Source organism: Callithrix jacchus, chromosome 5 (assembly GCF_049354715.1).
Source record: "Callithrix jacchus isolate 240 chromosome 5, calJac240_pri, whole genome shotgun sequence".
In the NCBI taxonomy this organism is placed as follows: Eukaryota; Metazoa; Chordata; class Mammalia; order Primates; family Cebidae; genus Callithrix; species Callithrix jacchus.
The window spans coordinates 69,283,259-69,299,192 of NC_133506.1; the positions used below are offsets into that span (position 1 = coordinate 69,283,259).

Sequence of the window (15,934 nt, forward strand, 5' to 3'; positions counted from 1 at the left end):
GAGCAGTATGTCAGTCTGGGCGTTGGCTGAAAAAGTACTTGTTTCCTCTGGGAAGAAGGAGCAGGCGGTGAAGACGGGAATTCTGCTTTGAATGTGGCACATGTCTGGTTTTATGAACAAGCATGTACTCCTTTTGTGACTTTTAAGAATCAGTACAAATTTTTTCAAAGGAAATAGAATGTGACAAAAAGCACACCCAGCAGGCTACCCAGAGGTGCATGTGTTCCCTAGGAGCTGAACAGGACCTGCCGGGCCATGCAGCAGCGCATCGTGGAGCTCATCTCCCGCGTGTCCAACGAGGAGGTCACAGAGGAGCTGCTGCATGTGAACGACGACCTCAACAACGTTTTCCTTCGATATGAGAGGTGGGAGCTGGATTTTTTTTTCCCCCCTTAAAAAGATTGTTGCCATAACAGAGGGATTTCTTTCATAAACAAAGGAAAGAGAGGGAGAGAGAGAGAGATTAGAGTTGGAAAATACTCATCAGAGATGCTAATTTGTTCCCGTCTGACAGGGAAAATGCATCTTGTCCTCCTGGGAATCGTGCAGCAGAAGCAGCAAGAAGTTGACGTGCAGAATTAGGCTCTGCCCTTTGTAAGCCTCAGGCTGCTCTGCCTTTCCTCACTGCCCCGCCACCCCCAGCCCTAGGGAGGGGTAGGACTTGGGGGGCTCTGGGCCCAAGAGTTCTGCACCTGCTCCTTTGATGACCCTTTGAATTTGAAAAGGATTAAAGGGGAAGAAAAATCTCTATTAAGAAAAAGGATTTCCTCTTTCCCATCTTAAAAAAAAAAAAGCTTTTCCCTCTGCAAATGTCAGTGTTATCTAGAGCATTCAGGGGAAGCAGGCGGGTGTAAGTGCCGGAAAGCTGCTGCTTAGGGAAGCGCACATTCATTTCATTTCTTTCTGCAGCCACATCGTCTTTGGGTTTGAGGTAACAAACCTGCAAATTCTTTTTCATTTCCAAAACCTTTCCTCAGGACAAAGTCCAAAATGTCTTACTTAGACCTAATTTTAAATAGGAGGAATAATGGTAAGCACAGTTCCCATCTCATCACCTGATGGGAGCACACTGGCCTTTCACGAAGGACTCAGCATCAGGACCAGAGAGGACCAACCTTTTCCCTTAGAGGTGAGGCCTGAGAGGACAGGACAGTGGCTTGAATCCCCTGCAGACTTGAGGTCGTGGTCCCCTCTGCCACACCAGCTGACCCACAGCCTACTGCTGGCTTCATCAGGAGGACAAGCTTCTGGCATCAGTTAGGGTCAGTGGGAGAGATGCTTGCATTTGCATTACTCTTTGGGGGCCTAAAGGGTGGTTTGTTGTGGTTGTCACGGTCTTGGGCCTTGTCTCAGCTTTTGACTATGGAAGTACACACCAGTGGCTCTGTGCCTGTCTGACAGGTGAAGAAGCCTCTGCGGTAAGTATGTGGGGGTCCCCAGGACCCCCTGCTCCCCCTGCATCAGTTGGAGAATAGGAACAGATGTGAGGGGACTTGACTCCCAGCCCTAGGCCCCTTTGTCTTGCCATGTGGTTGCAGTTCTTCATGGTAAATGGGCTTGGGTTTGACCTGTTAAACCTGTTTAAGCCCTGCTAGAAAGCATAACAGGAGCTAACTAGTGTGGGCATTTTCACCCGAGAGTCCGCAGTCCCAGCATTGTGAAGAATTCAGAGGCAAAGCCTGGGGCTGGTGGCTGAAGGTGCTGTCCTGGTTGGAGTGTCTTTGATGATACTCATTGCTCATTGAAGATGAGTGTGGGAAAGATACCCCAGGATCAAAATTGTCTCAGATGTATTAATATTCCTGTTCTCCTTGTAGACCACTGCTGAAAAAAACCACACAAGTCTTTCTTACCTTTTCTTTCTTTCTTTTTTTTTTTTTTTTTGAGATGGAGTTTCACTCTTGTTACCCAGGCTGGAGTACAATGGCGCAATCTCGGCTCACCACAACCTCCGCCTCCTGGGTTCAGGCAATTCTCCTGCCTCAGCCTCCTGAGTAGCTGGGATTACAGGCACGCGCCACCACGCCCAGCTAATTTTTTGTATTTTTAGTAGGGGTGGGGTTTCACCATGTTGACCAGGATGGTCTCGATCTCTTGACCTCGTGATCCACCCGCCTCGGCCTCCCAAAGTGCTGGGATTACAGGCTTGAGCCACTGCGCCCGGGCTTTTCTTTCTTTTTTTTTTCCGTACACAAAACCTTGAGGATACATACAAGTCTTTCTTAAAACCAAAGTGGACACTCACCACCTACCCAGATCATTCCTTCTGGGGATCCCTTGTCACCAGACGCTGACCCCCGCAAATTGGAAGACAAATGTGGAGCCCCTTAACTCACTAAAGCTGGGTGTCTAAGGCTCCAGCTGGAAAAAGTCTCTTCATTACTGCTGCCCGTGGCATTTGGAGTTTTAAAATACTATACGGAACATAATCTATTCTGTCCCACACCAACACACACTTCATAACTACTCTTCTGTTCCCCACCTGAGAGAAGGATGACCTGGCCTTTGACAGTTGCTCAAAGCCAAGTCCCCCTGCACTGCCTGACTGGGTGCAGAGGAGACTCGTTTCACCCTCCTAGCAGCCCTTCAGTGATTGGCCCAGGCCTCTCCACAGCAGCTACTGGCAAGCATTTCCACCACCACCCCACCACCGCCATAGCAGGGCCATGCGCCTGCCTTCCTCCTCCTGGTGCCCACCCTATGCATGCCCTGCCCCCTTTCCTCAGAGGTTGAGTTGGGAGCATGTTAGGAACACTAGCTAGTTGCTCTTCAACATAGCCCTATGAAATAGGAATCTGCAGCTACTGCCCAGCATTGTACATTTGAGAGCTCCAAGGTAAAGTGGCTAAGCCACCCTCCCTCCAGGGACAAGAGGAACTCTCTGAGTCCAGGGTGTGTGAGGAGAGGCTGGGGACACTCACAATGACCTCAAGATGGGCCACCACCCTTTTCTGATGACCACTCAGGGTGCTGGGTGACAGGCTGATCCCCTCAGGTGGAACCCCACACAGAGGAAGCTGTGGCAGAGTTGATGTATGGTTTCACTCCCTAGTCCCTAAGTGGGACCGGCTGGTCTTGGTTCCAGGGGCTCTTCACAGGACTAGTGAGCACTCCACAGGGCCAGATCACAGGTGTCCTTTCTTCTTACTTCTTCTTCCCCTTTCCCCGTTAGGTTCGAACGATACAGGTCTGGCCGATCGGTTCAAAATGCCAGTAATGGAGTAAGTATTCCTTCAGAATTCTCCTATCTCCTGGGGCCAGATCTGCCCCCCCACATTTTGGAGGCTGGAGAGACCTCCAATTTTTCTAACTGGGGTTGAAATATTTGAGAAATTGAAGAGCAAGCTCTGATAGGATACTAGGGCAGAGCTTACAGGCACCCCTGATGGAAGGGTGGCAAGGGAGCCCTAAATCTTCAGCTCCCAGGAGAATCACTCAGCAACCCCTTCTTTTAGTGGGGAGAGAGAGGAGGCAGTGGGCAAGGCTCACTGACATTGAGGCCCACTATGGACCCTGAAGGCGGGTGGGGGAAGTGGCCTTGCTTCAGTACTGGAGCAGCGTTCATGCCTTTCCTCTCAGAACTCTGCACAGTTGCCTTGCTACCTTCTACTTCAGAGCCTGACTCTAGGGCTCTGGGGCTCATGACCAATCTCACGTTCTGACAGGTACTGAATGAAGTGACGGAAGACAACTTAATAGACCTGGGACCAGGGTCTCCAGCCGTGGTGAGCCCGATGGTGGGGAACACAGCACCCCCATCTTCCCTCTCCTCCCAGCTTGCAGGCTTGGGTGAGTGTCTCACAGGGACAAAAGGACCTTCCTACCTACTACCTACCACTAGGGACAGGGGAAATTCCAAGGAATTAGAAGTCATTTGCTTTTTAAAGAAAGGGCACCTGCCTTTTTTTTTTTTTAGACAGAGTCTTGCTCTGTTGCCAGGCGCCAGGCTGGAGTACAGTGGCGCAATCTCAACTCACTGCAATCTCCGCCTCCCGGGTTCAAGCAGTTCTCCTGCCTCAGCCTCCTGAGTAGCTGGGACTACAGTCATGTGCCCCCACGCCCAGCTAATTTTTATATTTTTTGGTAGAGAGAGCGTTTTACCATGTTGGTCAGGATGGTCTCAATCTCTTGACCTCGTGATCCTCCCAAAGTGCTGGGATTACAGACATGAACCACCATGCCCGGCCTACCTGCCATGTTTTATATAGAACATTCCCTGTGATTGAAGTGATTTCCTTTTCAGTATTAATTAGGTCAAGGTCAGGGGTATAATCCCAGAACTTTAGGAGGCCAAGGTGGGTGGATCACTTAAGGTCAGGAGTTTGAGACCATCCTGGCCAACATGGCGAAACCCTGTCTTTACTAAGAATACAAAAAAAATTAGCCAGACATGGTGGTGGGCGCCTGTAATCTCAGCTACTCAGGAGGCTGAAGGAAGAGAATTGCCTAAACGTGGGAGGCAGGGGTTGCAGTGAGCTGAGATCACACCATTGCACTCCAGCCTGGGCGATGACTCCATCTAAAAAAAAAAAAATCAATGTTAACTTGGTCAAGGAGGGCAGATAGGTTTCAGCTCATTGGCTTCTTGGAACACAGGTTTGAGGAGGATGCTGAAGCCACATCAGGACTTAGAAGTCTGTGATTGATTGGCAATATCTGCAGAAGGCTTAGAAACAGGAGGTAGCAGCACTGACATAATTGCTCTCCTTTCTCCCTGAACTGTCCATCAGCCTAAAGCAGTCCATTGTCTGGAACTTAAAAGAAGCTCACCACTTTCCACAGTTCATTTAGTTTGTACATTCAAAGTGTGTATCTGACCCTAGTACATTAGTTATAATGGATGATACCAATTTATAATAAATGAAATTATAACATTGAAATCATTAATAAGTATGGCCCTCAAAATTCTTCTGTCTTGCTTTTCCGTTTCATTTTTTAAAATATTTCTCTGTCTGCCTTCCTTTCATTTAACTCGAGCTAAACTTCTAGTGGCTATCAGTTGCTGTAATTCTAGCTTCTCAATATTTCACACACTTGTAGCCACTATTTCTGTATCAGAACAGATGTCTCTGCCTTCAGTCAGTCAGTCCAGCATATATGACTGCCAGATTTAACACTTAAAATTCAAATTGGATTCTGCTACCCTCCTTCTTAAAAAAAAGTCTAGTAGGCCAGGCATGGTGGCTCACGTCTGTAATCCCAGCACTCTGGGAAACCAAGACGGGTGGATTGCTTGAGTCCAGGAGTTCAAGACCAGCCTGAGCAACATAGCAAAACCTTGTCTCTACTAAAAATACAAACAAATTGCTGGGAGTGGTGGCACACACCTGTAGTCCCAGCTACTTAGGAGACTGCGGTAGGAGAATCTCCTGAGCCCAGGAGGTCAAGTTGCAGTGAGCTGAGATCATGTTGCTGCACTCCAGCCTAGGCATCCAGAGTGAGACCCTGTCTCAAAAAAAAAAAAAAAAAAAAGGTGTAGTGTCCACTGGGGTGGTGGCTCACACCTGCAATCCCATCACTTTGGGAGGCCGAGGTGGGAAGATCATGTGAAGCCAGGTGTTTGAGACCAGCCTGGGCAACATAACGAGACCTTGTCTGTACAAAATAATTTTAAAATGGCTAGGCATGGTGGTGCACACCGTAGTCCTAGCTACTTGAGAGGCCGAGTTGGTGGGATTGCTTGAGCCTGGGAGGTCAAGGCTGCAGTGAGCCATAATTATACCAAGAGAGTAAGACTGTCTCTTAAAAAAAAAAATGCTGGGCACAGTGGCTCACACCTGTAATCTAAGCACTTAGGGAGGCGGAGGCGAGAGGATCATGGGGTCAGGAGATTGAGACCATCCTGGCCAACATGATGAAACCCTGTCTCTATGAAAAATACAAAAATCAGCTGATAGTGGTGGCACGTGCCTATAATCCCAGCTACTCGGGAGGCTGAGGCAGGAGAATCACTTGAACCAGGGAGATGGTGGTTGCAGTGAGCCAAGATCGAGCCACTGCATGCCATCCTGGGCACAGAGTGAGACTCTGTCTCAAAAAAAAAAAAAAAGTCTAGTGTCTTCCCACCCACTCCTTTGCCCGGCATTTAGGGTATTACCAGCCACTTCCTCCACAGATCTCTTCCTGTGAGCACTGTTCACTTCACTTCACACGCCCTGGCCTCGGAACCCTGTGCCTTTGTATCTGCCTTTCCCCTTCTCCCCAGCATCCTCCCACTCATCTTTACAGACACACTCTTGTGTTGGTTTTGAGTCTTCCCTGACATCTCAAGCCAAGCACTGCTATGGCTTGTCTCCTGCCTACTCTGAACTTCTTGAAGCCGAGAACCATATCAGATTTTATTTGGTCTACTCAAGATCTAGCTCTGAGCATGTTGGGTGCCTCAGAAATATTTGCTGAATAAATAGGTGTCCCAGGTCCTTGACATTGTGACTGAGTTAATGAGGAGCCCATCCGAGAAAGGCATTATGGAAAAGCTACAGGTGCACTGGGGCCAGTCCCTGCCTTGTCACCCCAGCAATTTCCCTTTCATTAGGACTCTTGCCCCTCCTTTAGAAGTTTGGGGGCAGTGGCTGTCCTGACCCCTATCTGGCCCACCCTGGCTCCTCCTGCATGTGTGTACTGGGAATACCAAGGAAAGTCCCCCCCACCCCGGTGGAACCTAAACTCATCTGGCTGGTGTCCTAATTTGGGGACCCTCCATCAAATCTACAATCCACATTTTGTTCTCATCTGCCACCCATTTGTTTTGTTGCCACAGACTTGGGGACAGAGAGTGTCAGTGGCACCCTCAGTTCACTCCAGCAATGTAACCCCCGTGACGGCTTTGACATGTTTTCCCAGACGAGAGGAAACTCCTTGGCTGAGCAGCGTAAGACGTATGTGGGGCCCCTTCTAGTGGCTCTCTAAAGATATTGGGGGGATTGACCCATGCCTGGTCACAGGCCAGCACAAAAAGGCCTTTATTTACCATGTCCAGGACTGCCAGGAACTTTAAAGCATGGCTGTAAGGACTTGGCATTAGATGCAGATATTGAATAATCACCAACTGCCCACCCACCACCCCCACACACTCTCCTGCCTTGACTGGAGTGTGATTTCTCCTGTCAGCTCTAAGAGACAGCTTTTCTCTTTCCTCCCCATGCTGCTGCCACTGCAGACACCACCCCACCTGGCCCCTCATCTTCCAGCAACAGGAGAAGCTTGGAAGCAGGAGGGTGTAGCCCTGCAGGGTGACCCCCTTCCTTCCAGCAAGATTGTCCTGACTAAAATAAGTGGTCAGGGCAGAGGCTCCTCTGATAGCAGCTCTGGCTAGGATAAGACATCTGGAATTCAAGGAGCTTATTCCAAAACAGATAATACCCTACATCTCAGGAAGGCACTATACATGTTTTGAGCTTTCTGTTTAGCCTAAAGGCAGGTGAGACACACTTTTTCCCACCTTTCCCAGTAACCCAGCATCTGGATACACTCAGCACCCTGAGCCCTGCATGGGACTCGGTAGGATGACCAGAAACCCAAGGTCCCATGTACCCTTCACCAGCAAAAGTTGCTTGTAAAACAGATACAGCTAAAGGAGTCAGGGAGTGGAGGAAGGCCTCCCATAGTCAGTGACTGTCCGGGGTCCCAGAGACCACCTTCCCTGTAAAATGCCACTGAGGCTGCTGCTTATAAAATAAGAATTAATGTTACTTTGCCTTTATCTCGTCTTCCCTCTGAGGAGTATTAGGGCACTTTGAACACACTGTCCCTGAGCTTCAGGATGCCCAGTATTGTTACTCAAGAAAGGGATATTGAGGTGCACAAAACCTGAGATCGCAGAGAAGACTGGTGGCTCAGGCCAAGGTAGGACCCAGGTCTCCTAGCTTCTAATGCAGGGAGACAGCATGAGCCCTTAGCCCCTGCTCAATGCCAAGGTCCCAGGAAATGTTTTTCCAAGGACATCTGAGGAAGTACCATAGGATAGAGGCAATTACAGGCCACTGACCCATCCCTCCATGGCCACTGGGGGGAAACTAACTCTGCCTCTGCTGCTTCCTCTCCAGGGTAACCTATGAGGATCCACAGGCTGTCGGAGGGCTTGCTTCTGCACTAGACAGTCGAAAACAGAGCTCAGAAGGGGTAGGTCTTTAACCCTGTTTTTCTGCCTGGAGTCTTCTGGAAGGAAAGTCAGGTGGTTTGGTAAAGCTGGCTGGATAATTCAGCAGAAGCTGGCTTGCACAGGGGCAGGGACACCCTGGGGGAGAGACCTGTAGAGCCCAGGTAGTACTTCATTGAGTCTTCACCTCACCCTGTGAGGTGATGCCACACATGAGCTTTCCAGTGCACCCAAGAGGAGACAGTCCCGGGGAGGTAGGAGACGGGCTAAGGGGTACTGAGAAAGCAGACAGCAAGTGGGGGGTCTGATCCTAGGAGTGTCCGACTCCAGAACCCCTGCTCTTCCTACCATGGTGGACCCAAGTTCTCCGGGGGCAGGTCTCCTATGGTCACCTGCCACAGTGCCCCTGGGTTCTCAGTGCTCTGATAAAACCGTGGCCTGCACAAGGAAGGACAGGGTGGCCTAAGCCACATCTCTGATGGTCATTTGTTGCTGGGCTGGCAAAGCAGTACCAACCCCATTAGAAGGCACTCGAGGGCCAGGGTTTGTTTGAGGAGCTGGTGCAGTTGGGTGGTGACTGGGAGGGTGTTCTGTGATTGTGCAGGGGTGCAGCGCAGTGAAGTGGAGAGAATGGTATGTATTTGCACCCCCCCCCATGCTTTCTGTACAATTTCAGACTACTAAAGGGGAAGAGATGTGTGTCTTAATGCTTCTCATGAGATTTTTCTCTTTTTGCCTAACTAAGAAACGTATATGGATGCATGTCTATTTGCAGGGGCAGGGAGGAGGAGGGCCCTTGGAATAGCTACCAACAACTCTGGGTCCCCTGGCTGGGCTAGAGAGGGCAGTGATCATCTGTCTACTGGACAGGGAGGTTTGCAAAGGGCTGTTTGCTTCCTGGGTACCAGTTTTTTTTTAGCCTTCTGAAGCCCCTGTCCAAATGGGCCCAGGCAGGCAGCAGTGCTGGTTTCCAGGGGATGCTCCTGCTTGAGGGAAGGGACTCCTTCATCCACGCTGGCCCCCGCCTGCTGGAGCAGAGGGCATGCATCCCACTGCACTGGTCACCAGGGGGCGCAGAAGAACCAGCTGGCTGCCTTGGGTTCTCAGTGCCCTGCCTTTCCACAGGAGTGGGCAGTGCCACCTGAACCCTTGAGACTAGGACACCCAAAATCAATGCAGTAGTCAGGGCTCTGATTCTCCCATTACTTAGAATGTCCTTCCACCTGCCCCAGGGAGGGCATTAGAGAGCCCAGCTAGGGGCCTACCAGCATACTGCCTGGTAAGGACCTCCCCTCCTCCTGGCCAACCCTGCCCTGGGTTGGAAACAGCCCTGTGCCCCTACCAGGCAGACCTCATTTGTCCCTCACTCTGGCTTCAAGTCCTGCCTTGTCCATGCCACGGCAGGTCCTGCTGCACTCCTGGCGTTATCAGTGCCGAGACCTGGGTCTGAGCCCGGGAGATGTAAGTGACTTCCTGCTCTTCACATGTGGCATGTATGGCTGGACTAGCTCCCTGTTTTCAAAGGTACTGATGACTCCAGCAGGTTTTCCACCCAGTGGTAGACAGATTGCTTTTTTTTTTTTTTGAGATGGAGTCACTCTGTCACCCAGGCTGGAGTGTAGTATCACAATCTTGGTTCAGTGCAGCCTCCACCTTCCTGGTTCAAGCAATTCTCCTGCCTCAGCCTCATGAGTAGCTGGTATTACAGGCACCTACCACCACACCCAGATCATTTTTATATTTTTAGTAGAGACAGGGTTTCACTATGTTGGCCAGACTGGTCTCGAACTTCTGACCTCAGGTGATCCACTTAGCTTGGCCTCGGAAAGTACTGGCATTACAGGTGGGAGTCACTGCACCCAGCCATCAGATTGCTTTTCATGTTTACTGCTCAATGGTGCGATGCCACAGCCACAGCCTCAGTGATACGGGGCAGCAGGGCATGTGGGTTGTGTGTGTCTGTGTGTGTCCACACATATTCTTGCCCACCTGCAGCATTTCAGGTTACCTTGTCCTATCCCAAGCCATGCTGACCTGGAAATGAAAATGAGGCCAAGGGAGAAATTAAGAACACAATAAAGAAGGGGAGAAAATTATGTAGCCACAGCTCCAGAAATCAGATCCAGCCAGCTCAGTCAAGTAACGGTCATCCCAGCTACTCAGGAGGCTGAGGCAGAGGGGTCGCTCGTGCCCAGCAGTTTTTGAGACCAGTCCGAGCAACATAGTGAGACCTCATCTCAAATAAATCAATAAATACTTTAAAAGGCAATAAAGAATACACCTAAATTTAGTATTCAAGAGCTTAGAAAAAGAATACACAAGCCACTAGAAAAGAGTAAAAAAGAAAAAGTGCAGGAATAAGTTAGAAAAAAGTAGAAAAGCGTTTGTAAAACTGGTTCTTTGAAAAGTTGACCCCTTGCCAACCCTGGCAGGGAATTGAGAGAAGCAGCTCTGGTCGGCCTTCTGTGATCTCCCAGAGATGTCCCCAGGGCATGGGAGTAGTTGGCATGAGTATATGTTATCCCGTTGGGATTCTTGGTTACTAACCTTTTCTTCTTTTTTCCAGGCAGGTAAGGGGGACATGCCAGGGGTGGAGGTTGGGAGCAGGGGCATTACCTTTCCTTAAATGGCAAAGGGTCACATCTGAAGAGTGACTTTTCTGTTTCCACAATATGCTATTGACTTCTTTCTCATGGGTCTTGCTGTGACTTTTCTTTCTGAGACTTTTCTGTCCTCGGCCCAGAAGAGAGGTAGAGGTGGGGACTCTGACCTGGAACCCATAGACAGCTGGCTCATAACCCAAGGAATGGTGAGGAGTCACCAGCCGAGCCCAGCCCACTGTCCGCCCCAGCCCCTACCTGCATAACAGCTTATGTGTTCCTCTCGTGACCTGCCGAGCCCTTTGAATCAGACAGTACAAGGCCACATTCTCTTTCTGACAGGGGTGCCAAACTTCCCCTCCTATTTTTGCATAATCTCCATAAGCACAGATTCCCAGTCCCAGAAATAACCTCTAGTTTTCTGCTGCGGTCCCTGCCTCCTGGCCTTAAGAGTCTGGGACATTAGCAGGATGAGGAGAGGGTCCTTTCCTTCCTTTTACTGTCTCTGGAGCTCTGGGCAGTATTCACTTTTCCAGGATGAGCACAAGTTACTGTGGCTTTTGCTTGGGAGGGAACAATTCTAAGGGAACAGACCCAAAGCATCTGACCAGTCAGAGAATCCCCCACTAGCCCAGTGCCTGTGAATTTGGCAGTCCTAGGCTTGCAGTTTGTATAATATAAAACCACCAAGTCCCCCAAAAGTATTTAAAACCTGTTAAAGAATACATAGGCCTGGTACGGTGCCTTATGCCTATAATCCCAGCACTTTGGGAGGCCGAGGTGGGTGGATCACGAGATCAGGAAATCAAGACAATCCTGGCCCACATGGTGAAACCCCGTCTCTACTAAAAACGCAAAAATTAGCCAAGTGTGGAGGTACTCACCTGTAATCCCAGCTACTTGGGAAGCTGAGGCAGGAGAATCTCTTGAACCTGGGAGGCAGTGATTGCAGTGAGCTGAGATCATGCCACTGCACTCCAGCCTGGCGATAGAGCCAGACTCCATCTCAAAAAAAAAAAAAAAAAAAGTACACAAAACAGAAATCAAAGAAGACAAAGCCCAGGGGAGTTCAATCTTATAAACGCAGTTCTCATGTAGCAGAGCTTTCCTTGCCCACAGTCCTGCAAGGGTCTCTCCCACCTTGTCTATTCAGGTGGCCCTGATGCTGGTGCATGGAGAGAGGGGAAGCTCATCTCAGGCTGCATGCCTTGGGATGACCATTTCACCTCTTTCAGAGCCCAGAACTCTGTGTCCCTGTGGTGGAGCCTGAGCTGGAGAAAACGCAGAGAAGGAAAGATGATGAAAGCAGTGGAAACATGGGCCTCTCCCTCCAGGTGGGGCGGGGTGAGAGGAATACATAACTGCCCCTAGTGTGCTATGCCAGGCTGTGGCCAGAGGAAAGGCCAGCAGGCCCTAGACTGCAAGGAGCACAGGGGCCACCTGCTTGAGCAAAGTGTGACCAGTGAGCAGGAACTTGAGCCATGCAGGACCACCCAGAGCCAGGGGGGCAAGGGGCATCTGCCTGCCACCCAGCTTGGGCAGGTGCCTCTGCAGAGCTCTGCTGTCAGCCCGGGCAGGTCTCCTGCCACCTGTCACAGCAGCAGCACACTCCTGCTCTGGGTGAGGAGACAGTTCCTCCACTGCACCCCAAGCCTGTTCTTAGAGAGATGTGCTGGCCCAGGCCTCTCATTTGCTTCTTCAGGGACAGGCTGGGCTCTGGCCCACATGTCGGGGCCCTTACAGCAGGGCTTCTTGAGACCATGTCCACTCATTGGGAAGATCCAGCCCATGTGTCCTTGTGCCTATTTATCCTGCAAAAAAGGATGCTGCCCACACAAAATCCCGTGAGGGCAGCCTTGGCAGCTGGTGGTGGCTCCTGCCTCTGCCCACACAGACTGCCCCCCACTGCCTGGTCCCCACAGAGAGCTCCAGTCTCTAACTTCCCAAAAACAAACGTAACTAACAGCTAACCTGGTGTCTTGCCTGACTGACTGCAGTTTTTTTTTTTCTTTACAACAAATATTAATTGCTTTGCCTTATTTCCCTTAGTGTAGAAACCTTGAGTCTTTTTAAACCTCCCAAGTACAAATTCTTTACTTGGAAACTTTTTGTACTATTGAGTGAGATCAAAGGCGTTTAGACTTCGTCCCAGTGTCGTAGGAAGGGATTCACAGCTTCTCTGGAAATAGTACACCAGAGCTACAGAAACTGTTCCTGTTGCATTGAAAACTGCACAGGTGGGTTCCCTTGTGGGCTTGGGGCTGTGGGAAGCTGCAGAGGCGCATCTGATGGAACCCTTATGTCCTGGGCCTCAGGTGTGTGGAAGTTAACTACCACCACCAGGCTCATTACCAGCTGAAGAGAAATGAGATCTGTCAACGGGCCAGCACCGGGCGGCTCTCAGGGAGACTGCTAGGCTTGTGCTCTCTCTCTCTGGCCTCTCTAGTGTGAGGTCTTTTTGCCTCTCCTGGCTGCTGATCGGCTTGAGATGTCTTCCTTATGCAGGGTGCAGCCAGGAAGATACCCTCGTAAGTCAAAACAAGAACAGTGGTAGGTTAGTAAAGAGTCTGCCGCTGCCAAAACCCAGGTGTGGGCTTCGAAGACGGGACTCCCTACTCACACCTTGAGGCCCCCAAGGCTCCTCTTACTCTGGAAGGTTAATCCTAACTCCTGGAGTACCAGACATACCTCTCCTCCTTGGGCAGGCAACCCTCCCTCCTGATCCCTGAGGCAGAGCCGCCCCTGCCTGCAGTTCCAAGTAAGAATCAGCAGACAGTAGCGTGGCTCACCTGCTACTCACATCAAAATCTGTGGCTTCTGACATCCCAGATGCCTGTCTATGGACTTTGAAAATGGGCAGGGCTAGTCTAACCACTGCCTCAGCCAAGCCAGCCTGGCTGAGCTTCGGGCTGTAGTCTCTATTGGAGAGCTTTCCTGTGCTAGCTTCCTTCCCTTTTCCCTCTTCACATGTCTTCTTCCTTTCTGTCCCCTCTTCCAACTCATTCTTCTTCAGATCCCTCAGACCAGCCTTCAGCTTGGATCATTGCCCAAGAAAATGCCGAAACTGTGGCACATCAGGCTGGGCACAGTGGCTCACACCTGTCATCCCAGCACTTTGGGAGGCCAAGGTGGGCAGATTACTTGAGGCCAGGAGTTTGAGACCAGCCTGGCCAACATGGCAAAACCCCATCTCTACTAAAAATACAAAAAAACATAGGTGGATGTGGTGGCACACATCTGTAATCCCAGCTACTCAGGAGGCTGAGGCACAGGGATCATTTGAACCTGGGAAGCAGAGGTTGCAGTCAGCCAAGGTTGCACCCCTGCACTCCAGCCTGGGCAACAGAGCAAGACTCTGTCTCAAAATAAATAAACAAAAATAAAAATAAAACTATGAACATCAGAGCCAACAGCCTTCCTAGGAATCTGCTGGGCCAGCCCCTAGTTTGACAGATGAGGACACCAAGGCCTCCCAGGGGCCTGGTGACTTGCCCAAAGCTTCATGGAAGAAACAAGAGTCCCCCAGAACGCAGTGCCCCCTCCTCTAGCCAGGGCCCTGCTTTCCTCCCATCTGCCTGACAAGGAGTGCGTCCTCGGCCTCCCACAGTTTCTTTAGTTCATATTTTCTAGGCAGTGTACATGTTTAGTCTGATTCTGAAAGCACCTACATTATTAGAAGGAACTTTGCCCTGTTGTAATACTCAAGGCATTTATTTACCAGGACAAGAGGTTTAGATGCTAAGGTTTTGTGTCCGGCTGCAAGAAAGTCAGTTTAAGTGTATGTTATATAAGCTTAACTGTTAGCCAGCAAGCTGCTCTGCCATGGTTCACGCCCTGAGGCCAAGTGCCTTCCATATTGTAATGAGTCACTTCCAATCATTTCTGATATCCCCGGGTTTCTGAATTAGAAAACAGAAGCACCGGGCTGGGCTTGGTGGCTCACGCCTATAATCCCAGCACTTTGGGAGGCCGAGGCCGGTGGATCATAAGGTCAAGAGATCGAGACCATCCTGGTCAACAAGGTGAAACCCCGTCTCTACTAAAAATACAAAAATTAGCTGGGCACAGTGGCGCATGCCTGTAGTCCCATCTGCTCGGGAGGCTGAGGCAGGAGAATTGCTTGAACCCAGGAGGCGGAGGTTGCGGTGAGCCGAGATCATACCATTGCACTCCAGCCTGGGAAACAAGAGCAAAACCCATCTCAAAAAAGAAAGAAAACAGAAGTACCAACCTGAAAGTTAAGGGTTCTGAGTCATTAGTATTGAAAACCAAATACAACCTATCAATTGCCAGATGAGGACACTGAGGCCAAGCATTGCTCAGGCCTCTGTCCCCTACTCCTGCCTCTCCACCCAAATCTCTGAGGCTTCTTAGGATAGAAGAAACTTGGGAGCTCTCTGGTGAAGAAAGTGGGGTCCAGAGAGGAGCGACTCACCCCAAGTCCTGCCAGCAGTGAGTGTGAGGGTCCAAATAGACTCCACCCAGTGCATTCTCCTCTCCCCCTCAGTGTGCCCTCTAGGGCCTGGGCTGGAGGATGCCATTCCATAAACATACCACTTATTTGTCCTAGAAAAATCTAGGACAGGGAAGAAAAGCGTTCCCATGATCCAACTTTGGGGAAACTCTTTTTGAGGGGTTGAGGAATTTCTTAAGTGTCATTGTTTATTTTCTGAGCATGCTGGCTCTCAAGATTGATTTCTTCTCTTTCTCCAAGGAAGAAAACTAGAGCATGACCCCAGGCTTAAAGGATTTGTTCTTCAACAGCAACAAAACAATTACATGATAAATCTGAAGGTTCAAGGCCCCTGACCCCTTAGGGTCTTTGTTCTAGCTTTTGCAACACATTGGAAAGCTCAGGACATCTAATCTCAGTTTCTCCTAAGCCAACAAAAGTTGGTCAGGTGTAAAGAAAGGGCTGGTGTGCACTCTAACCGCTCATGTGGGGGTGTTTTCTCTCTGGAGACGCTGCTGACTTCTGAGCTTCAGTTCTGGGGACTCAGCATGGCATGTGTCCTCCCAGAGGCCAGACATTCTGACTTACAGGCATGGAGAGCATGATAACTGGCATGTCCCATTCCAGGAATGTGTCAAGGTGGAAAGCCTGCCAGCAAGCACAGAGTGGCAGATGGCACCTGTGTGCCCTACAGCTTTTTGATGGGCAAGGTAGTGCCCACCTTAGGCATTGTTAGCACAGCGATCGGTCACTTGTGTTCCACCTCACAGTGAGGAACTCACA

At 50.2% G+C, this 15,934-nt stretch overlaps 1 protein-coding gene across 27 annotated transcripts in view; it reads left to right on the forward strand.

Annotated features, from left to right (window-relative positions):
• The window catches only part of TOM1L2 (target of myb1 like 2 membrane trafficking protein), a 125,258-nt gene that overhangs the window by 100,130 nt on the left and 9,194 nt on the right, over positions 1 to 15,934 (forward strand). For 13 of the 27 annotated variants that reach the window (XR_013535458.1, XM_035299572.3, XM_035299574.3 and 10 more), the window contains 5 exons: positions 232 to 365; positions 3,173 to 3,221; positions 3,666 to 3,789; positions 6,761 to 6,878; positions 8,046 to 8,121. Coding sequence is in view for 24 of the 27 variants with exons in the window: in XM_035299572.3 (XP_035155463.1) it covers positions 232 to 365; positions 3,173 to 3,221; positions 3,666 to 3,789; positions 6,761 to 6,878; positions 8,046 to 8,121 (501 nt within the window). In the remaining 3 variants the exon portion in view is untranslated. Of the gene's footprint in view, positions 1 to 231; positions 366 to 3,172; positions 3,222 to 3,665; positions 3,790 to 6,760; positions 6,879 to 8,045; positions 8,122 to 9,502; positions 9,560 to 10,820; positions 10,908 to 15,934 lie in introns of all 27 variants that reach the window. The other 14 variants (XR_013535457.1, XR_013535459.1, XM_008996450.5 and 11 more) reach the window with 2 other exon arrangements.